Genomic DNA, 23620 nt, shown 5'->3' on the forward strand with positions numbered 1-23620 from the left:
ATCAATGCTAATTTAAAGTTAACTTTGTGCCCCTTAAATATAATGAATGATTTCTGTTTTCTTTTCAAGACTTACTGAAACATGAAACACCTGCATCAAAAAAGACAACACCCGCATCCTATGCACCCCCTGACTGGTACACTTATGGGTCTTCATCTCCACCACCTGAACCCGCTGTGTAAGTGATCTTATTCAAGCCATATCATTCACTGCTCTGTGAAATCTTCACTGATGTCTTTTTGTGTGTAGAATAAGTAAGTTCAAGGTGAACCAAAACCACCAAGGCACCAAAGGGAGCCAAAAAGCATATCTACTGTGCTAACCTGGTATTTTATTACAAAGCAAAAGTTGACTAGTTACACTTGTTATGGTATAAGGGAGGCATGCATGAAAAAAGGTGTTTGGGAAAAATGGAGCAGGGCATTGCCACTAGTAGAATATTATAAAAATTAGAGATATTCTACTACTGAATTCTGATAATTTCCTATGACTAAATCTACCCCTACTCTCACACAGAACCCTCCAGAAAACTTTCACAGCCCCCCATAACAATCAATCATCTGATCACCGGACCGCTATCTTCCCTGCTCTACCTGGTCCCTCAGCCTGTGCTTTCCTGACTGTCACCTTGGTTTCACAGACCCATAGAGCTAGTAGAGGTTTCACAGACCCACTAGTGCTTGGGTTTACCTCTTCCAGCATTCCACATGAGGTCTGGGACTTAGCTCTTCCACACTTGATCTGCAGCCAATAGGTCTTCTCTTCCTTCCTAGTGGTCCAAGTTTCCCTGCATGTGACATGCAGAAGACCAAAATGAAGGTAGAGGAGATGGAAGTAGAGGAGACCTAGTGTCTGCAGCTGGAGTGCATCAGGGACCCGACACTAAAAGAGGTAAGCCCCAAGACTACTGCTGCACTCATCTGTAGAAGGCGACTGGACAGGGCCCTGGTGGAGGAGAGAAAGGAGACGTCCAAGCCCCCGTCTACCACCCCATCCACCATGGACGCAATTGTGAGTGACGGTAGTTCCTACTGGGGTTTGGGGAGACTGAGGGCTACTGAGGATGTAGGGGGCTAGAGAGCAGGGGTTATTTAGGTCTGAAGGGGAGAGACTGAAGGTTCAGGTTGGGTATAGAAAGGGAATTACTAGGAATGCATGGAATTATTGGAGTCTTGAGGGGAAATGCTGAGGGCATAGGGGGTTAGAGAAGGGGGTTACTGGGGTCTGGAGAGGAGAGAATGAGGGTTACATAGGGTGTAGAAGGTTAGAGAACAGGGGGTTATCGGGTTCTGGAGGAAAGAGAATGAGGCCTGCAGAGGAGGACAACAAGGGTTAATTGAGGGTACGGAAGTGAGATAGAGAGCGAATGAGAGTTAGCCTACCTCTCAGATCTCTTGCTCTACTCCTCTCTCACATCCATTGGGAAGAGCTTAACCTGCAACTTCAATCCTCTCCCCTAGCTTCAAGCACTCCCAGCACATGCTGCAGCAGAGGCAGGGGAGGAAGTCTGCACATATGTGCCAGTGATGGGCAGTTCTGCACAGAGTTATGGGGGCAGGTCTGGATATTGAGTTTAACAGACAGTCGTGCGGAGGGAGGAGGGGCAAATGCAGGGGGAGGAGCTGGAGCACAGACATTTAGAAATAAGGGGGAATGGAGCAAAGCAGCAGTCAAGAAAGAAGTCAGCCCAGGGGGTAAGATCCCCCTCTGCATCAGGTACAACCCTATCTAAACAGTTGAAGTGTCAGCACGCTGACACTGATAAACTAGGATGGGCGGCCTAGGCCCTGTGTGGCCGTGGTGGTTGTTACGCCCCTTCTACTGTCTTAGAGTTACTGGCCATGTTACTGTAGTCACAAACCTCTGCTGCTGATGGAGGGAAGGGGAAGAAGGGCAGAAAGGTCAAAGTACAGGAGAATTTCCTGCAACCACGAAGAAAATCACACAAAAGTCAGTGCTCATGCCAGTTATTGTGTACAGGGGTTTTCTAACCAGCACCTTGACTTAAAGGATCAGTCCATTACATTAGCACTGTTATAGACCATTCTCCATATTTAGGACAATTTCAAGACATATTTTAACCTGTTCACCTACCAAGGGATTGAGTATTTACATTGCTAAAAACTGTACTTGAGCTCCCAGGGATGTAGATACTCATCTCTTCCTGTTTACAATCGGCGCAATGTCATGCAGTAGTGCAAAGATTGGTGAATTGGAACATATGTTCCCAAAGCTAATCAAAGTGTGTAATGTATGAATGACTGCTGTTGTAACGAACAACAGTGATCATTTCACTGTAAACAAAACAAACCATGACTGCTAGTTGCCACCGCAGCCACATTGATTGCTTCTTTGTGTTGCGTTTTATCTGCGTGGACAGTGGTCAGTTGCATACCATGCACATTATAATGTGTGTGAACTTCAATGGAGACTGTACATAGACCTTAATACAAAGCCTGCATGCAGATACTTAGAATAATGTTACAACGTAGTACTGGGAACAACCCCATTGAATGCTATGGACAGTAAGTTGACATGCAGAAATATTCTGCAATGCAACGGAGCTCTGTGAAATAGCCCTAGGGCTGGATTCACAGTGGTCAGTTACATAATGCATGCGTTATAATGAGTATGAACTGTAATGGAGACTGGACATAGACTTTAATTAAAAGCCTGCAGGCAGGGAGTTACAGTAACTAGATCTTTTACAAAGCTGTACTGTGAACAGGCCCATAGAATTGTATGGGCAGTGATTTGACATGCAGAATTATTAAGCAACACAACTGAGCACTGTGAACTAGCCCTAAGGTTTTACCACAATGCATAGACATAAAAAGCAGCAGGTACTACATGGCAAGGTCGCTGTTGTGTGGCGATCAGAGAGTATGCTCTGACCTGTAATCAGAATGCCCTGCTGATAAATTAACCACTTTACCCCCGCCCGTACGGATTTCTCCGTCCCTTTTTCCATCCTTTAACCCCCAGGGACGGAGAAATCCGTACTTTCCGCGTTCCCGACGCTGCCCGCGCTCCCGCTCGTAAACACGCCGCCCGCCGCTAGTAAACACGCCGCCGCCCGCTCGCCTGGAGATCAATGAACGGGAAAATCCATTCCCGTTCGTTGATCTAAGTCCCACAATGATCCGCTGCTCTCCTATGGGCAGCGCGATCATTGTGAGAAAAAACAAACACTCACAGCCTCCTTGTACTTCCTGCGAGCTTCCGGAAGGACGCTCGCAGGTCGCAATAAACAAAAAGTTACTGTTGCCATCTTCTGGCCAAACAGTAAAACTACACCCTTAGCATTTTTTACATAGAAATAAATTAGTTTTACACTAAAAATTAACTCATTACCTCCCACACTCCCCATTTTTTTTTTTTTTGTAATTAAAAAAAAAAATAAAAAAATTTACAATTAAAAAAAATACATAAATAGTTACCTTAGGGACTGAACTTTTTAAATATTTACGTCAAGAGGGTATAACACTGTTACTTTATAAACTATGGGCTTGTAATTAGGGATGGACACATAACTGAAAAAAATGCACCTTTATTTCCAAATAAAATATTGGCGCCAAACATTGTGATAGGGACATAATTTAAACGGTTTTATAACCGGGACAAAAGGGCACATAAATTTCATGGGTTTTAATTACAGTAGCATACATTATTTAAAATTTATAATGGCCGGAAACTGAAAAATAATTAATTTTTTTCCCACATTTTTCCTATTTTCCCATTAAAACACATTTAGAATAAAATAATTCTTGGCATAATGTCCCACCTAAAGAAAGCCTAATTGGTGGCGGAAAAAACAAGATATAGTTCATTTAATTGTGATAAGTTATGATAAAGTTATAGACGAATGAATGGATGGAGCGCTGAAAGGTGAAAATTGCTCTGGTGGTCAGGGGGTAAAACCCCTCAGTGGTGAAGTGGTTAAACATTAAGATGTGATAGACACCCTGTGTGTTGGCTGAAATGTTACTGATTGAGACCTGCTAATAAGCTATAGTCAATGGGGAAACATGCATTATTACATTCATGAAACAATATAACTTTTGTCTTCTTCTGACTTTTTTCTCGACAGTGCACCACTGAGAAATGTGCCAGACTACATGATCCATGAAGAATTTAGCAAGGACGACAGTGAGCATAAATATGAAGTAAAGAGAGGCCCATTTGATTTTGACCAGAAAACATCATGGCAGCGCGACGGTGAGGGAAATGAAGAAGAGACTCATGATGACAAAAAGGTGCTTTATTCTAGAAAGTAAAGGATAAACGCATACATTTAAGATACTGTATAACCGTAAGTTAAAAGGTCAACTTAAATTTCAACGAGACCTCACATAGCCAGTTTTTTTCCTCATTTCCTTTGGCGCATTTCCCTCCACTGCATCAATTCACGGTTATTAATTCACTTCATGTGCGGCTATTAGTGCTTTCATTTCAATTGAAATCAGCGCTATATAACTTCATGCTAAAACAACCTTTGTGTGGCAGTGGGGAGGATAAGATACAAGTAGCAGAGATCTTTAGCTTTATTTTAGTGGCTAAACTAACTGCTTGAAATGCAAAGTTTCCATAATGTTCGCATCATGTTTATCGTATTAACGGATATATGTGGATTTTTAGCTTTTATGTCTCACAGAAAAAGTAGCTATAGGGAGGATACACTGTCAATTATAGTGATATAGGGCTAAGGCTTATAGGGCTTTCATTTCAATAGAAATTAGCGCTATACAGTAGCGTAACTAAGGAGCTATGGGCCCCGGTGCAAGTTTTACACTGGGCCCCCCAAGCACTCTATACATAACAATTGATATGGTGCTGGAAAACCACAGTGCCAGAGGTGCAAGAAGGGGATGGGGAACAGTGTGTTAAGGATTACTAATATTCAAAGCATCTATAGAAGTGATTATTACAAGCACAGGACTAATAGAAAGCTAATACTGTGAAAGAGAGTGTACACTTTGGGGCCCTTTTGGCCCAAGGGCCCCGATGTGGTTGCTACCTCTGCACCCCCTATTGCTATGCCACTGGCGCTACATAACTTTATGCTAAAACTAACTTGTGCGGCTGTAGGGAGGATAAGATACAAGTAGCAGAGATCTTTAGCTGTATTTTAGTGGCTAAGCTAACTGCTTGAAATGCAAAGTTTCCATCATTTTCATATCATGTTTAACATGTATTAACGGATATAAGTGGATTTTTAGCTTTTATGTCTCACAGAAAAAGCAGCTATAGGGTGGATATGCTGTCAGTTATAGTGATATAGGGCTAAGGATCACTGCTATTACAGCGTATGCTCCCTATAAAAGCAAAATGTACACATACAACCGTTAATACATGTTAACCACTTGAGGACCACAGTCTTTTCGCCCCTTAAGGACCAGAGCCTTTTTCTCCATTCAGACCACTGCAGCTTTCACGGTTTATTGCTCGGTCATACAACCTACCACCTAAAGGAATTTTACTTCCTTTTCTTGTCACTAATACAGCTTTCTTTTGCTGCTATTTGATTGCTGCTGCGAGTTTTAGTTTTTATTATATTCATCAAAAAATACATGAATTTTGGCAAAAAAATGACTTTTTTAACTTGCTGTGCTGACATTTTTCAAATAAAGTAAAATTTCCTATACATTTGAGCGCGAAAGTTATTCTGCTACATGTCTTTAAAAAAAAAAAAAAACATTCAGTGTATATTTATTTGATTGGGTAAAAGTTATAGCGTTTACAAACTATGGTGCCAAAAGTGAATTTTCCCATTTTCAAGCATCTCTGACTTTTCTGCGCACCTGTCAGGTTTCATGAGGGGCTAAAATTCCAGGATAGTACAAATACCCCCCAAATGACCCCATTTTGGAAAGAAGACATCCCAAAGTATTCAGTGAGAGGCATGGTGAGTATATAGAAGATTTTATTTTTTGTCACAAGTTAGCGGAAAATGACACTTTCTGACAAAAAAAAGAAAAAATAAAGTTTCCATTTCTTCTAACTTGCGACAAAAAAAAATGAAATCTGCCACGGACTCACTATGCTCCTCTCTGAATACCTTGAAGTGTCTACTTTCCAAAATGGGGTCATTTGTGGGGTGTGTTCACTGTCCTGGCATTTTGGGGGGTGCCTAATTGTAAGCACCCCTGTAAAGCCTAAAGATGCTCATTGGACTTTTGGCCCCTTAGCGCAGTTAGGCTGCAAAAAAGTGCCACACATGTGGTATTGCCGTACTCAGGAGAAGTAGTATAATGTGTTTTGGGGTGTATTTTTACACATACCCATGCTGGGTGGGAGAAATATCTCCGTAAATGACAATTGTTTTATTTTTTTTACACACAATTGTCTATTTATAGAGATATTTCTCCCACTCAGCATGGGTATGTGGAAAAATACACCCCAAAACACATTATACTACTTCTCCTGAGTACGGCGATACCACATGTGTGGCACTTTTTTGCACCCTAACTGCGCTAAGGGGCCCAAAGTTCAATGAGTACCTTTAGGATTTCACAGGTCATTTTGCGACATTTGGTTTCAAGACTACTCCTCACGGTTTAGGGCCCCTAAAATGCCAGGACAGTATAGGAACCCCACAAATGACCCCATTTTAGAAAGAAGACACCCCAAGGTATTCCGTTAGGAGGATGGTGAGTTCATAGAAGATTTTTTTTTTTTTGGTCACAAGTTAGCGGAAATTGATTTTAATTGTTTTTTTTCACAAAGTGTCATTTTCCGCTAACTTGTGACAAAAAATAAAATCTTCTATGAACTCACCATACTCCTAACGGAATACCTTGGGGTGTCTTCTTTCTAAAATGGGGTCATTTGTGGGGTTCCTATACTGCCCTGGCATTTTAGGGGCCCTAAACCGTGAGGAGTAGTCTTGAAACCAAATGTCGCAAAATGACCTGTGAAATCCTAAAGGTACTCATTGGACTTTGGGCCTCTTAGCGCACTTAGGGTGCAAAAAAGTGCCACACATGTGGTACCGCCGTACTCAGGAGAAGTAGTATAATGTGTTTTGGGGTGTATTTTTACACATACCCATGCTGGGTGGGAAAAATATCTCTGTAAATGACAATTGTTTGATTTTTTTTTACACACAATTGTCCTTTTACAGAGATATTTCTCCCACCCAGCATGGGTATGTGTAAAAATACACCCCAAAACACAATATACTACTTCTTCTGAGTACGTGTGTGACACTTTTTTGCAACCTAGGTGCGCTAAGGGGCCTAACGTCCTATTCACAGGTCATTTTGAGGCATTTGGATTCTAGACTACTGCTCACGGTTTAGGGCCCCTAAAATGCCAGGGCAGTATAGGAACCCCACAAGTGACCCCATTTTAGAAAGAAGACACCCCAAGGTATTCTGTTAGGAGTATGGTGAGTTCATAGAAGATTTTTTTTTTGTCACAAGTTAGCGGAAAATGACACTTTGTGAAAAAAAAACCAATACATATCAATTTCCGCTAACTTGTGACAAAAAATAAAATCTTCTATGAACTCATCATACACCTAACAGAATACATAGTTACATAGTTATTTTGGTTGAAAAAAGACATACGTCCATCGAGTTCAACCAGTATAAAGTACAACACCAGCCTGCTCCCTCACATATCCCTGTTGATCCAGAGGAAGGCGAACAGGGATATGTGAGGGAGCAGGCTGGTGTTGTACTTTATACTGGTTGAACTCGATGGACGTATGTCTTTTTTCAACCAAAATAACTATGTAACTATGTAACTATGTATTCTGTTAGGTGTATGATGAGTTCATAGAAGATTTTATTTTTTGTCACAAGTTAGCGGAAATTGATATGTATTGGGTTTTTTTTCACAAAGTGTCATTTTCCGCTAACTTGTGACAAAAAAAAAATCTTCTATGAACTCACCATACTCCTAACAGAATACCTTGGGGTGTCTTCTTTCTAAAATGGGGTCACTTGTGGGGTTCCTATACTGCCCTGGCATTTTAGGGGCCCTAAACCGTGAGGAGTAGTCTTGAACCCAAATGTCTCAAAATGACCTGTGAAATCCTAAAGGTACTCATTGGACTTTGGGCCCCTTAGCACAGTTAGGCTGCAAAAAAGTGTCACACATGTGGTATCGCCGTACTCAGAAGAAGTAGTATAATGTGTTTTGTGGTGTATTTTTACATATAACCATGCTGGGTGGGAGAAATATCTCTGTAAATGACACATTTTTGATTTTTTTTACACACAATTGTCCATTTACAGAGAGATTTCTCCCACCCAGCATGGGTATGTGTAAAAATACACCACAAAACACATTATACTACTTCTCCTGAGTATGGCGATACCACATGTGTGACACTTTTTTGCAGCCTAGGTGCGCTAAGCGGCCCAACGTCCTATTCACAGGTCATTTTGAGGCATTTGTTTTCTAGACTACTCCTCACGGTTTAGGGCCCCTAAAATGCCAGGGCAGTATAGGAACCCCACAAGTGACCCCATTTTAGAAAGAAGACACCCCAAGGTATTCCGTTAGGGGTATGGTGAGTTCATAGAAGATTTTATTTTTTGTCACAAGTTAGTGAAAAATGACACTTTGTGAAAAAAACAATAAAAATCTAATTTCCGCTAACTTTTGACAAAAAATAAAATCTTCTATGAACTCATCATACACCTAACAGAATACCTTGGGGTGTCTTCTTTCTAAAATGGGGTCACTTGTGGGGTTCCTATACTGCCCTGGCATTTTACGGGCCCAAAACTGTGAGTAGTCTGGAAACCAAATTTCTCAAAATGACTGATCAGGGGTATAAGCATCTGCAAATTTTGATGACAGGTGGTCTATGAGGGGGCAAATTTTGTGGAACCGGTCATAAGCAGGGTGGCCTCTTAGATGACAGGATGTTTTGGGCCTGATCTGATGGATAGGAGTGCTAGGGGGGTGACAGGAGGTGATTGATGGGTGTCTCAGGGGGCGGTTAGAGGGGAAAATAGATGCAATCAATGCACTGGGGAGGTGATTGGAAGGGGGTCTGAGGGGGACCTGAGGGTTTGGCCGAGTGATCAGGAGCCCACACGGGGCAAATTAGGGCCTGATCTGATGGGTAGGTGTGCTAGGGGGTGACAGGAGGTGATTGATGGGTGTCTCAAGGTGTGATTAGAGGGGGGAAATAGATGCAAGCAATGCACTAGCGAGGTGATCAGGGCTGGGGTCTAAGGACGTTCTGAGGTGTGGGCGGGTGATTGGGTGCCCCGCAAGGGGCAGATTAGGGTCTAATCTGATGGGTAACCGTGACAGGTGGTGATAGGGGGTGATTGATGGGTAATTAGTGGGTGTTTAGAGGAGAGAAGAGATGTAAACACTGCACTTGGGAGGTGATCTGATGTCGGATCTGCGGGCGATCTATTGGTGTGGGTGGGTGATCAGATTGCCCGCAAGGGGCAAGTTAGGGGCTGATTGATGGGTGGCAGTGACAGGGGGTGATTGATGGGTGGCAGTGACAGGGGGTGATTGATAGGTGATTGACAGGTGATCAGTGGGTTATTACAGGGAATAACAGATGTAAATATTGCACTGGCAAATTGATAAGGGGGGGTCTGAGGGCAATCTGAGTGTGTGGGCGGGTGATTGGGTGCCCACAAGGGGTAGATTAGGGTCTAATCTGATGGGTAACAGTGACAGGTGGTGATAGGGGGTGATTGATAGGTGATTGATGGGTAATTAGTGGGTGTTTAGAGGAGAGAAGAGATGTAAACACTGCACTTGGGAGGTGATCTGATGTCGGATCTGCGGGCGATCTATTGGTGTGGGTGGGTGATCAGATTGCCCGCAAGGGGCAGGTTAGGGGCTGATTGATGGGTGGCAGTGACAGGGGGTGATTGATGGGTGGCAGTGACAGGGGGTGATTGATAGGTGATTGACAGGTGATCAGTGGGTTATTACAGGGAATAACAGATGTAAATATTGCACTGGCGAATTGATAAAGGGGGGTCTGAGGGCAATCTGAGCGTGTGAGCGGGTGATTGGGTGCCCGCAAGGGGTAGATTAGGGTCTAATCTGATGGGTAACAGTGACAGGTGGTGATAGGGGGTGATTGATAGGTGATTGATGGGTAATTAGTGGGTGTTTAGAGGAGAGAATAGATGTAAACAATGGATTTGGGAGGTGATCTGATGTCGGATCTGCGGGCGATCTATTGGTGTGGGTGGGTGATCAGATTGCCCGCAAGGGGCAGGTTAGGGGCTGATTGATGGGTAGCAGTGACAGGGGGTGATTGACTGGTGATTGACGGGTGATTGACGGGTGATTGACAGGTGATTGACAGGTGATCAGGGGGGATAGATGCATACAGTACACGGGGGGGGGGGGGGGTCTGGGGAGAATCTGAGGGGTGGGGGGTGATCAGGAGGGGGCAGTGGGCAGGGGGGGGGATAAAAAAAAATAGCGTTGACAGATAGTGACAGGGAGTGATTGATGGGTGATTAGGGGGGTGACTAGGTGCAAACAGTGGTCTGGGGGGTGGGCAGGGGGGGGGTCTGAGGGGTGCTGTGGGCGATCAGGGGGCAGGGGGGGGGGAATCAGTGTGCTTGGGTGCAGACTAGGGTGGTTGCAGCCTGCCCTGGTGGTCCCTCGGACACTGGGACCACCAGGGCAGGAGGCAGCCAATATAATAGGCTTTGTATACATTACAAAGCCTATTATACAATGTAAATGCGGCGATCCGGGTGCTAGTAACCCGCCGGCGCTTCCGAACGGCCGGCGGGTTACTACGAGCGGTGGGCGGAGCCAGTCCCCGGAGGCTGATCGCGTCACGAATGACGCGATCGCCGCATAGCCACTCCCGCAGCCGCCCCCACCGATGGGCGTATTGCGGTCGTTTGGGCCCAGTCTTTGCCGCCGCCCATCGGCTGGGGGCGGTCGGCAAGTGGTTAAACCTGAAGCAAAAAATAAGTTAAAAATATAATTTCAAGTAGTTATTATAGCCGCTAAAATAAGGCTCCTGATATAGGCTTTAGTTGTCTATTAATGACCTTTCTGTAGCCGAATCTTAATGGATGTACTGCTTTTAAATTAGTAAAATAATGTTGATAATTATTCTAAAAGTATACAGGTAATAGAACAAGAGATAATACAGGTAATAGAGAATGTATGCTGTAATCAGTCTATTTATGGAAATCATTTGAACAACTGAAATGTAGCTAAAATAAGGCTACAGATATAGAAAGCATATGCTGTAAATACTGTAGCAGTGATCCGTAGCCCTATGGTAACATGTATAATGCAGTTCGTAGTTCAAATTCAATATCATATCAATGACTTCTCTGTAGCTGTATCTTAACTAAAGATTAATATCCCATAATAATGATGCCAAGTACCTTAAACCTAAAAAGAAACTTGTGGAGAATACAGTAAAATTGATACTTACCTAACAGTAATTTTCCTTTCCTGTTGCCTCCATGGCAGTACAACAGATGGGTTAGCTCCGCCCCTAACCCCTATATGACAATGCTTTCTATATAAACCTGAACATGTTGCGGCCCCATATTCTCTTAACTCTAGTCCTCCCAAAGGAGCACTTATTGGGAGGGTCTGTTGTACTGCCATGGAGGCAACAGGAAAGGAAAATTACCGTTAGGTAAGTATCAATCTTCCTGTATTCCTGTTGCCTCCATGTCAGTCCAACAGATGGGTATTAACTATCTACTCAGTGAATACAAAAGGGAGGGCATCCAAATTCTATGCTTCATTCTTTATTACCATTATAAGCAATGTTTAATACAGCCTTCCCATAATTAGTGCCATTAAGGGTCGACAAGTCCAATTTATAATGATAAACAAACGTGTTTTTAGAAGACCGGCTTGCTGATCTACAAATAGTCTCTGCTGGCACTCCAGGTAAACAGGCCCAGGATGAAGATATTCCCCTTGTGGAGTGTGCAGTTACATCATTTGGCAGTGCAAGGCCGGCAGCCCGATAAGATTTGAGTATAATGTTTTTCAGCCAGGAGGCAATCGTTCTGGAAGTTGCTCCTTGTCCCTTCCTGTACCCTGAAGGAATTATGAACAGCTGTTCAGACTGTCTGAATGTACTAGTCACCTCTAGATGGGTTTTTATAGCAGATGGGACACACAACGGATGAGTAGATTGACCTTGCAAATCTTGTCTCATATTGGGTAAAGTCCATTCTGCATTCAAATGAAATGGCGACACCCTTTTAGGTAAGAAACCTTGAATTGGACAGACAACCAGCCTGTCATCAAACCATGTAAGAAAAGGTTCTTTGCATCCAATTGCCTGTAGCTCCGATACTCAAGCTGCTGAGGAAATAGCTGTTAAAAAGACGACCTTTAAAGTTAAGTCCATTATTGAACAGTTTTCTTCCGGTAGAAATGTTGGACCTGCTAGATAGCTCAAGAAGACAACTGAAAGATCTCATTTAGGAAAGTAATTATTTCTTGGAGGCTTTATCTTGAGGGCTGCTTTTAGAAATTGCTGTACCGTACTATCTTTCGCCAACTTCATTCCAGTTATAGCGGAGATTGCAGAAACTTGAGACCTTAAGGTATTGTAACTGAGATTCAGCTCTAGACCTGCCTGTAGAAAGGACAACACATGATGAACTTGAGGATTTATAGCATTGAAGTCATTTATGGCTGCAAATTCTTTAAACTTATTCCAGGATCTACTGTAAGTACTATTTGTAGACGGCTTTCTGGCCTTGACTAATGTTCGAATTACTGTCTCTGAACAGCCTAGATTTTTAAACCTTGTCCCTTCAGTCTCCAAGCTGTCAACTGCATTCGATCCGGATTGGGATGGCAAAGTTCTCCCTGGGTTAGTAAAGTCCTGCTGAGCTTGAGTTTGAGTGGTGGTCTGGTGTTCAGCTGCATTAGCAATGGGAACCAGATCCTTCTTGGCCACCATGGAATTACTGCTAATGCTATTACCCTCTCCTCTTTGAGTCGTTTCAAGAATTTGAGGATTAAAGGCACCGGAGGAAAAGCATAGACTATATCCGCTGACCAAGGTTGAATCAGAGCATCTGTGCCAACTGCCTGACTGTTCTCCAGTCTGGAAAAAAAGTTCTTGGTCTTCCTGTTGCATGTGGAGGCAAAAAGATCTATCTGAGGCTTCCTCCATTTCCGAATTATTCTCTCGTATTGACTCTGACATAGCGACCACTCATTGTCTACTAGTCCTTTTGATAATCGATCTGCTCGTATATTGAGCTTTCCCTGAATATAGGTTGCAGAAATATCCGGAATGTTCTCCTCTGCCCACAACATTAGAGGTTTTAGTTCTAACAACATGTCCAGACTGCGTGTTCCTCCTTGCTTTTTGATGTATGCCACAGTTGTTCTGTTGTCCAACTGAATTAAAACTGGGTGTCCTCTCAACATTGAAGTCAGTTGTAGTAATACTCGATACACCGCTCTCATTTCCAATATGTTGAAATGTAGAGTAATTTCCATTCTGGACCACTGACCTTGAATCGAGTGTCCCTGAACACGAGCACCCCAGCCCCAGGAGCTGGCATCTGTCGTTACAACTATCCACTGCTGTGGAAGTAAACTTCTTCCCTTTGTCAGATTCTCTTCCTGTAACCACCATTGTAGACTGAACAACACACTCTTGGGTAATAGTATTACCTGATTCAGACTGCTCTTGTCCCAGACTATCAAGAAGTGAAACTGCAGCCATCTCATTAACCAGCAACCCCACTGTACTGTTGGAATTGTCGATGTCATAAGACCTAAAATCCTTAGACACTGTCTGGCATCCAACTTCTTTGAGATTATGAGATGACTGACCGCCTGCCTTATCTGAACTACTTTTTCCTGTGGTAGCACAACTCTGTTTCGGATTTTGTTGAACAACGCCCCCAAAAAAGATCATCTGTCTTGTCGGCTGAAGCTGGCTTTTTTCCCAATTCTAACCAGCCAATATCTTGCAGTATTGAAATAGACATGTTTCTGTGTTCTATTAATTGTGTCTCCAACTGAGCCAGAATCAATATATCGTCGAGGTAATGATAGATTTTCACTCCTCTTTGTCTTATGATGGCAATCATAGCTTGAAGAATTTTTGTGAAAGTCCTTGGAGAGGTTGACAGGCCAAATGGTAGGGCTTTGAACTGAAAGTGTATTCCTGCAAAGTGGAATCTTAGAAATTTTCTGTAAGTCTTGTGGATTGGTACATGCATGTAGGCGTCTTTAAGTCTATGGATAACATGTAGTCTCCTGGTTGAACCAATGATATTATGGACTGTAATGACTCCATTTTGAATCTTTGTAGCTGAATGTTTTGATTGAGACGTCTGAGATCGATGACTGGCCTCCAATCTCCCGACTTTTTCTGCACTAAGAAGACTGTGGACTAGACCCCTTTTGCGTCTTTCTTTGTGTGGCACTTTCTCTACTGCATTCTGCAGCACTAACGATATCATGTATTGAAAAAGACAGTCTTTTTTCTGTTGCGTCCTTGGCATTGTAGTTGTTATGAAATAATTCTTTGGTTTCCTCTTGAACATCCACTTGTGACCGTGTGACACCGTATCTATGGTCCACTGATCTTTCACTTTCTCCACCCACACCTTCCTGAATGATGTTAAGCGGGCCCCTACCGGAACTGTGTGGGTGGTCATACCATCAAAAGGACTTCCCCTGAGACTGTTGAGTCAAGGTTGAGGCTTTAACAGTTTTTGCTAGGTTACTTTGTGTGCTTCTCCAATTTCTTCGGAACTGTTTCCCTGGTCTGTAAGGTTTTGCTTCTTTGAACCTATTTTGAGGCTGAAACTTCTGATAAAATTTTTGTGACCTAAATTTCCTATCCTGGGGAATCATACCCGATTTTCCGCCGGCCTTTTTAGCTATTGCTTCATCCATTCTTTTCCCAAACAGAACCATTCCATCGTAGGGTATCTTGATCCAATTTTGCTTGGATGCAGAATCTGCTACCCATGTTTTTAACCACGGGACACGTCTTGCCGTAACAGCAAATACCATTGATCTCGCTGACGCTCTCACACAGTCAATTCCAGCCTCAGCCACAAAATCCGCTTAAATTTTCAGATCTTCTAATGCTGCAATTATCTCTTCTTTTTCCACCTCAGCTGACACTGCATTCTCAACAATTAATTGTTCACACTTTGATAGCCTTTGCTAATGCCGTTAAGGCTATACCAGGCCTACATGCACCTCCAGCTGACATGTAAATTTTCTTTAGATCCGCATCAATTCTTTTCTCCATTGGATCTTTAAAGCTTACCGAGTCGTCCATTGGTAAAATCACGTTTTGCTAGATCAGACACCGATGCGTCCACTACAGGGGTGTTTAATAGAGACGAAGCCTCTCGTTGTCTTAATGGATACATTTTCCCCACTTATTCTGGAGAGATGATTTTTTGTCTGGAAACTGCCACTCGTCTTGAATCAATTTTTTGATTTCTGCAATGAATGGAAAAGTTGGACCTGTCCTTTGCAGATGGGGATAGTATTTACCAGGTCTTTCTGTATCAGATAATTCCTACTCTTTTTCTTCCCATTGAATTGCTTCCTTTATTGCTTCAATTAGCTTTGGGATTACTGCGAAATCAAAATTTCCAACAACTTCATCTTCTCCACTCCCATGAGAAACATCTTCCTGAGATATAGGAACTGGAAAAGATTGTCTTTCCTTTTCTATCTCTTCTCTGACGGCCTTTCTGATAAGGTCTAAAACTTCCACAGAATCCTGCTCCCTCTGTTTAGAAGATTCTTTGAAACAATTTGCGCATAGCTTCTTAATAGGCAGGGCCACTTCATCACACACCCAACACTGCTTGTCACTAGATGTTCCTTGAGGAGACAATTCTTCCCTTGAGGGTAAATAGTTTTGCTCTTGTTGAATCATGCTCCTCCTATGAGATGGTGATCTACTTGATCTGTCTCTTCTCCTGGAAGGAGACCTGCTTCTATAGTATCTCACAGGAGACGGTGAATCATATCTATAAATCCTCTTGATGACTCTCGGCTTCTCCTTCTTGATCTGGATCTGGACGTTCTTTGAGAGACATATCGTCGATCTCTACTAGTTGAATGATCCTTTCTCGTAGATGATTTATTTGATTTCTTCTGTTTTTCCTTTTGTTTTTTAGGGCTGTAAAAATAACAAAAAAGCACAGGTGAAAAACACCCACCCTCCTTTTTTTTTTTTTTTAAAGCCGCAGCACACAATCCCCTATCTGCGGCCATCTTGCCTGCTTTTTATTACTGCGCTCCATCATTCAATGATGAGAAAGAGATCGTTTGGCTAGAAAAACAAAAAGTAGAAGGATAGAAAAAAATATGATTACTAATAAGCTCTAGGACAAACAACTAGAGCAGTACAAAAGATTCTCCTCTGGCTTACATGCTTTGTTACAAAAAAACGCTATCAAAATTCACCACTAAATGGCAGCAGCGAGCCAGAGCCAGCACCTCCAAGACTTCCTCGGTCGAAGGGCACCAGCTCTGAACTGCCTAACCAAGCGCCTAACCAAGCGCACCAGAGCCAGCGCCTCCAAGACGTCCTTGCTCGAAGGCCACCAGCTCTGAACTGCCTAACCAAGCGCCTAACCAAGCGCACCAGAGCCAGCGCCTCCAAGACGTCCTCGCTCGAAGGCCACCAGCTCTGAACTGCCCCTCACCAAGCGCCTGCTCAAAAGCAGCGTCCACCCAAAACCAAGATGGCGGACGCATACTCAGGAGGGCAACTTCCGGCCTATCCATGGGCAAGATTAAACACTCCCTCCGGCGTGTATAAAGAGCCCAGAATCCCGCGCGCGCGCGTATGACAAACACTGAGGAAGAGAAAAAACATCATGCTAAAAGAACAGAATGAGTCAGGTAAGCCAAACAACCTCAAGCACTCCAGCACACAGCCACATTGTAAGCTGTACTGTGCGGAAATCTGTGGAACAGGCAGCCGGACACAACTGTTGGGGGAGCATTTAGCATCCCATCCCAGCGTCATCCATCAGGAAAGGGTAACCTGACAGGCAATGGCAGGGGACAAAAAATCAAACCACAGATTGAATATAGAAAAACAAAGTGTCCTGCGGGAGGACGAAAAAAAGAATATGGGGCTGCAGCATGTTCAGGTTTATATAGAAAGCATTGTCCTATAGGGGTTAGGGGCGGAGCTAACCCATCTGTTGGACTGACATGGAGGCAATAGGAAATAGCGGTTATTAACCTCCTTGGCAGTGCATTTCTGTCTGGATTAATGGGTCTAAAAGCATTACATTTTTTTCAAGAAGCGGGATTCCTTTCAGACTTTATTCCCTTTGCTATTAGTCTTAGGAGACATGCAGAGAGTAGGTAAAATCCAGGCAGAGGTCGTTGCAGGCTGCGGGCAGAGAGTAGTCAAAATCCAGGCAAAAATCGGTAACAATAAGGCAGAAGCACTTAGCTCAGAAGCAGATGGGACCCAAAGAACTATATTGTTAACATCCTGTGCTTTCAAATGAGCTTATCTGCTATGGCAGTCAGGTGACAAGGGGAAAGATCAAATTACAACTTGTGATTAGAGATAAATGAGGAATTAGGCTTAGAGATGGCCCGAACCTCCGATTTTCGGTTCGCGGACCGCGAACTTCCGCGAAAGTTTAGTTCGTGCAAACTCCCGCAAACCGCAACAGACTTCAATGGGGAGGCAAATTTTGAAAACTATAAACACTTATGCTGGCCAGAAAAGTGATGGAAAAGATGTTTCAAGGGGTCTAACATCTGTGTTTTTGCGTGGATGAATGGTATAGACGCCAAAAGTCCCGGGGAAAAATCTGGATTTGACGCAAAGCAGCGTTTTAATGGCAGAAATCACATTGAATGCTAAATTGCAGGCCTAAAGTGCTTTAAAACATCTTGCATGTGTATACATCAATCAGGGAGTGTAATTAGAGTACTGCTTCGCACTGACACCCCAAACTCACTGTGTAATGCACTCGCTGTTTGGTCGCCGGGCTGTGGTACCTCAATGATAGAACAACAGTGACTGTCCTGCCGATCGAATTTTGCCTGCCCACAATGAAGCAACGACCTTATTATCGTGGGTGTGCCCCCCCCCGAGACACTCATATAGCCGTCGGTCATTGCTTCATTGTGATACGCAAGCCCTTTCACACTGTACTTTGGTCCAGGGCCGCACGAAATCACAACAGCACGACCTCGAACAGACCTGCCGGTGGCCTGCCTTTGGCTCTGGCTCTGCCTGTTTTGCCCAAATTGCAGGGGATGAAGTGAAAGGTATGCACTGACTTGACTAATACAATGTGCAGTCACACAGGTGCAGTGAACAGGTATGCAGTGACTGGTATCAATACAATGTGCAGCTGTCACGCACACACACACACACACACACACGTACCATGAACAGGTACAGTGACTGGTGGTATTAAATATCACACTGCGTGCGCTCTCGTAGGTAGGTGGGTGCACTGAACACAACAAGTAGGTATATGCAGTGATGATTATTACATATGTGCACCTGTCTCACACATACGTACCATGAACAGGTACAGTGACTGGTGGTATTAAATATCACACTGCGTGCGCTCGCGTAGGTAGGTGGGTGCACTGAACACAACAGGTAGGTATATGCAGTGATGGGTATTACAAATGTGCACCTGTCTTACACACACGTACCATGAACAGGTACAGTGACTGGTGGTATTAAATATCACACTGCGTGCGCTCGCGTAGGTAGGTGGGTGCACTGAACACAACAGGTAGGTATATGCAGTGGTGGGTATTACAAATGTGCACCTGTCACACACACACACACACACACACACACACACAGGTACCGCCGTGAACAGGTGCAATGACTGGTGGTATTAACAATGCGTGCGCTCGCGTAGGTAGTTAGGTAGGTAGGTAGGTGCACTGAACAGTGAACAGGTGCAGTGATTGGGATGGGATTACAAATCTGCAGCTGCCTGTCACACACACAGGTAGTCACTGAATGTACTGGGCCTGGCAGTGGCACAGTAGGAATTACACCAAAGACCAGCTGCGACTGACTGACAGGGCTGTATATAATGCAAGTGGCCACACACACACAAAAAAAATGAAAAATAGATCACAAGAACAAGATTAGCTCTCAAAAGAGCTGTTGAGGGGTGCTTTTTTTAGCAATAAGAATCAGCAAGGAGCAAGCTAACAAGCCTACAAGAGCCTAACTAAGCTTTACCTATGAGAGTCAGCAGCAGCTCTCCCTTCTCTAATTACTGCAGGCACAGGAGTGAGTCCAATGCCTGACGCTGTCTGCCTTTTATAAGGGGGGGAGTGGCTCCAGGAGGGAGTGTAGCCTGATTGGCTACAATGTGCCTGCTGACTGTGATGTAGAGGGGCAAAGTTGACCCTAATGATGTAGTATAGGAGGCAAATCGAATCGCCATAAAGTTTGCGTTCTTCCGCGAACGCTAACCACGGAAGTTCGCCATGAACCGTTCGCCAACGAACCGTTCGGGCCACCTGTTAACCTTCTGTCCTGTGCAGCAGATCTGGTCCAGATGGGGAGGCTCAAATATATATATATATATATATATATATATATATATATATATATATATATATATATATATATATACAGTATATATTATTTATTTATTTATTTTATTTATAAAGCGCCAACTTATTACGCAGAGCTGTACATTAGTTAAGGTTAGTTAAGGTTACAGACAATATTTACGGGTGACATACAGCAATAAGACAATACAGGAATACGTGCAAACCAGAGCACGCAGCACAGTATGAGTACAAAGTAATGCTTAGTCAGTCACTGGGTGGGAGCATGGGGATTAGGCAAGTCTAATTCACTCAGATCCATAGGATGGGTGTACGGTAATGGAGGTGTGTGACCAGGTAGGAGACATAAGGAGGAGGACCCTGCCCAAAGGCTTACAATTAATACTGTATGTATATACAGTACACTTTCCTACACCCTGTACTATCCTCCAACTTTCACTGTGCCTAACATACACCAATCTGCAAGCAGATTTTACTGCATTCTGTTGTCCTCCGACTTTCACTGTGCTCAACAAGCACCAATCTGCTAGTTTATCTCACAGTAACCAAGCAGCTCGGGTTGACCCAAAAGCACAAGGAGAGTATAGGAGACTAAAAGAAACCAAAAAGCCCTCCTACTAAAAAGCAGTGGGCTTGCTAGACACCAGCGGTTCTGGATGCTAGCCTGGCTTTTAGGGTCATAAAGAGATAATTTGCATATTCAGTAGTGGTGCATTGTGGGTAACGACATATGTTCACTTAAAGCTGAATTATTGTAAATTTCTTGTTTTAAGAAGGCAAACCAACTTAGTTTATCTCAGAGAGAACTGAGAACTCTTGAAGCTATAGTTGTCTGCAATACAAAATGCAGGCTACCTTCTGTAAAATAGTGTTTTTCATTCCCTGTGCTCCACTAGTAACCCCCCATCGTGCTGCAAGACTGTCCACAGCTATGGACTATAGAAGCGTGGGAGTGGAGGAATTGGATCAAATTTAACATTTCAGATACAGTGATACAGCAAAGTCCCCAATTATCGAGAATACAACTAACCGTCAGTCGCAAGCAACCCGGCATCTGAGGTTGCTTGTGACTTTTAGAAGTGTGCAGCCCGCTTTTAGCCCTGAGTGCAGGGAAAACAGCCCAATACATGGATTTCAGGGCTCCCTCAAGGCATCCTCACTTCTCCTCACCTCTCAGAAGCCTTGATAAATATTTTCCTGCGAAAATCTGTCTGCCCACGGACTACTGCAACAGACCTCCCCCCCAATCAGCGGGTACAACAGTCAGTCTGGTGACAACTAGGCCTCATTTTTTTATGCTGGCAGCTTCCTGTTGCCATACAGACTCCTCCAGCACACACCAGCAAATAAAGGACAGAGGCCACCAGCAGGACAGACAGGTGAAGCCACCAGCAGACACAGGCCACTAGAAGACACTGGCCACCCAGCAGGACACAGGACACCCAGCAGGAAACAGACCACCCAGCAAGACACATGTTACCCTGCAGACACAGGTCACCAGCAGGGCACAGAGCACCCAGCAGTACACATGCTACCCTGCAGACACAGGCCACCAGCAGGGCACAGGCCACCCAGCAGGACACAGGCCACTGAGCAGGACACAGACCACCCAGCAGGACACAGGACACCCACAGGACACATGCTACCCTGCAGACACAGGCCACCAGCAAGGCACAGGGCACCCAGCAGGCCACAGGCCAGCGAGCAGGGCACAGACCACCCAGCAGGACACAGGACACATGCTACCCTGCAGACACAGGCCACCAGCAGGGCACAGGCCACCCAGCAGGACACAGGCCACCAGCAGGACACAGACCACCAGCAGGACACAGACCACCCTGCAGGACACAGGACACCCAGCAGGACACATGCTACCCTGCAGACACAGGCCACCAGCAGGACACAGACCGCCCTGCAGGACACAGACCACCCTGCAGGACACAGGCCACCCAGCAGGACACAGACCACCCTGCAGGATACAGGCCACCCAGCAGAACACATGCTACCCTGCAGACACTGGCCACCAGCAGGACACTGGCCAACCAGCAGAACACAGGCCAGTGCAGTTCTGCACTTTAATAAAATAGTGTTAAATTAAGTTAACTTTGATTTTATTTGTGCTTATATATTTTAATTTCTGCATTTTAACATTAATACAAATTTTATGTTACGTACAGTGGTTTGCAAAAGTATTCGGCCCCCTTGAAGTTTTCCACATTTTGTCATATTACTGCCACAAACATGAATCAATTGTATTGGAATTCCACGTGAAAGACCAATACAAAGTGGTGTACACGTGAGAAGTGGAACGAAAATCATACATGAATCCAAACATTTTTTATAAATCAATAACTGCAAAGTAGGGTGTGCATAATTATTCAGCCCCCTGAGTCAATACTTTGTAGATCCACCTTTTGCTGCAATTACAGCTGCCAGTCTTTTAGGCTAATTTCACACCAGGACGTTGCGTTAGAGGGGGCGTTAAGGTCGCATAACGTCCCCCTAACGGAACGCCTGGTGGTGCTGGATCTGGACGTCAGAGTGAGCCGCGTTGTGCAGCTCACTCTGGCGTCAGTGATGCCGTGATGCGCACTCTTGTGCGCATGCGGCATCACGTGGTCCCGCCGGCCAATCGCCGCACAGAGCGGCTGCTCCAGGAAGTAAACACTGCACGTCATAACGTGCAGTGCATATTAATTAGCCATGTGCCTGGCCGCTCTCCGCTCCTCCTCAACATTACTGAGCATGTGCAAGCAGTCTAACGCGGCTCAGCCGCGTCCAAAGTACTGCATGCAGTACGTTGTCTTGTGACGCAGCGTTACAATGTAATGCAACGTCCGCACTGTGAACAGCCCCATTGATTTTTCATTACTGTGCGGTGGGCTGCGTTACAGGCTGCTCTAACGTGCGCCTGTAACGTCCCACTGTGAAACCAGCCTTAGGGTATGTCTCTACCAGCTTTGCACATCTAGAGACTGAAATCTTTGCCCATTCTTCTTTGCAAAACAGCTCCAGCTCAGTCAGATTAGATGGACAGCGTTTGTGAACAGCAGTTTTCAGATCTTGCCACAGATTCTCGATTGGATTTAGATCTGGACTTTGACTGGGCCATTGTAACACAAGAATATGCTTTGTTTTGAACTATTCCATTGTTGCCCTGGCTTTATGTTTAGGGTCGTTGTCATACTGGAAGGTGAACCTCCGCCCCAGTCTCAAGTCTTTTGCAGACTCCAAGAGGTTTTCTTTCAAGATTGCCCTGTATTTGGCTCCATCCATTTTCCCATCAACTCTGACCAGCTTCCCTGTCACTGCTGAAGAGAAGCACCCCCAGAGCATGATGCTGCCACCACCATATTTGACAGTGGGGATGGTGTGTTCTGGGTGATGTGCAGTGTTAGTTTTCCGCCACACATAGCGTTTTGCATTTTGGACAAAAAGTTCCATTTTGTTCTCATCTGACCAGAGCACCTTCTTCCACATGTTTGCTGTGTCCCCCACATGGCTTGTGGCAAACTGCAAACAGGGCTTCTTATGCTTTTCTGTTAACAATGGCTTTCTTCTTGCTACTCTTCCATAAAGGCCAACTTTGTGCAGTGCACGACTAATAGTTGTCCTATGGACAGATTCCCCACCTGAGCTGTAGACCTCTGCAGCTTGTCCAGAGTCACCATGGGCCTCTTGACTGCATTTCTGATCAGCGCTCTCTTTGTTCGGCCTGTGAGTTTAGGTGGACGGCCTTGACTTGGTAGGTTTACAGTTGTGCCATACTCCTTCCATTTCTGAATGATCGCTTGAACAGTGCTCTGTGGGATGTTCAAGGCTTTGGAAATCTTTTTGTAGCCTAAGCCTGCTTTAAATTTCTCAATAACTTTATCCTTGACCTGTCTGGTGTGTTCTTTGGACTACATGGTGTTGTTGCTCCCAATATTCTCTAATGCTGGGCATACACGGATGCAATTATGCGCCGGATTGAGCCGCTGGCTAGATGCCGGCGCATCCCCGCTCGTCCACCTGTGCGCGCGGATCGATTCCCGCTCGTCTATCTGGCAGGTCATCAGACCTGTTGGATATTATCAATCAATCGAGCCATCAG

General features: G+C 44.5%; 1 protein-coding gene across 3 annotated transcripts in view; it reads left to right on the forward strand.

Annotated features, from left to right (window-relative positions):
* The window catches only part of C5H7orf57 (chromosome 5 C7orf57 homolog), a 130497-nt gene that overhangs the window by 78933 nt on the left and 27944 nt on the right, over positions 1-23620 (forward strand). For all 3 annotated transcript variants that reach the window (XM_068234537.1, XM_068234538.1, XM_068234535.1), the window contains exons 4-5: positions 70-178; positions 4091-4256. In XM_068234537.1, coding sequence (XP_068090638.1) covers positions 70-178; positions 4091-4256 — 275 coding nt within the window. The remainder of the gene's footprint in view (positions 1-69; positions 179-4090; positions 4257-23620) is intronic.

The sequence above is a fragment of the Hyperolius riggenbachi genome, chromosome 5 (assembly GCF_040937935.1).
Source record: "Hyperolius riggenbachi isolate aHypRig1 chromosome 5, aHypRig1.pri, whole genome shotgun sequence".
In the NCBI taxonomy this organism is placed as follows: domain Eukaryota; kingdom Metazoa; phylum Chordata; class Amphibia; order Anura; family Hyperoliidae; genus Hyperolius; species Hyperolius riggenbachi.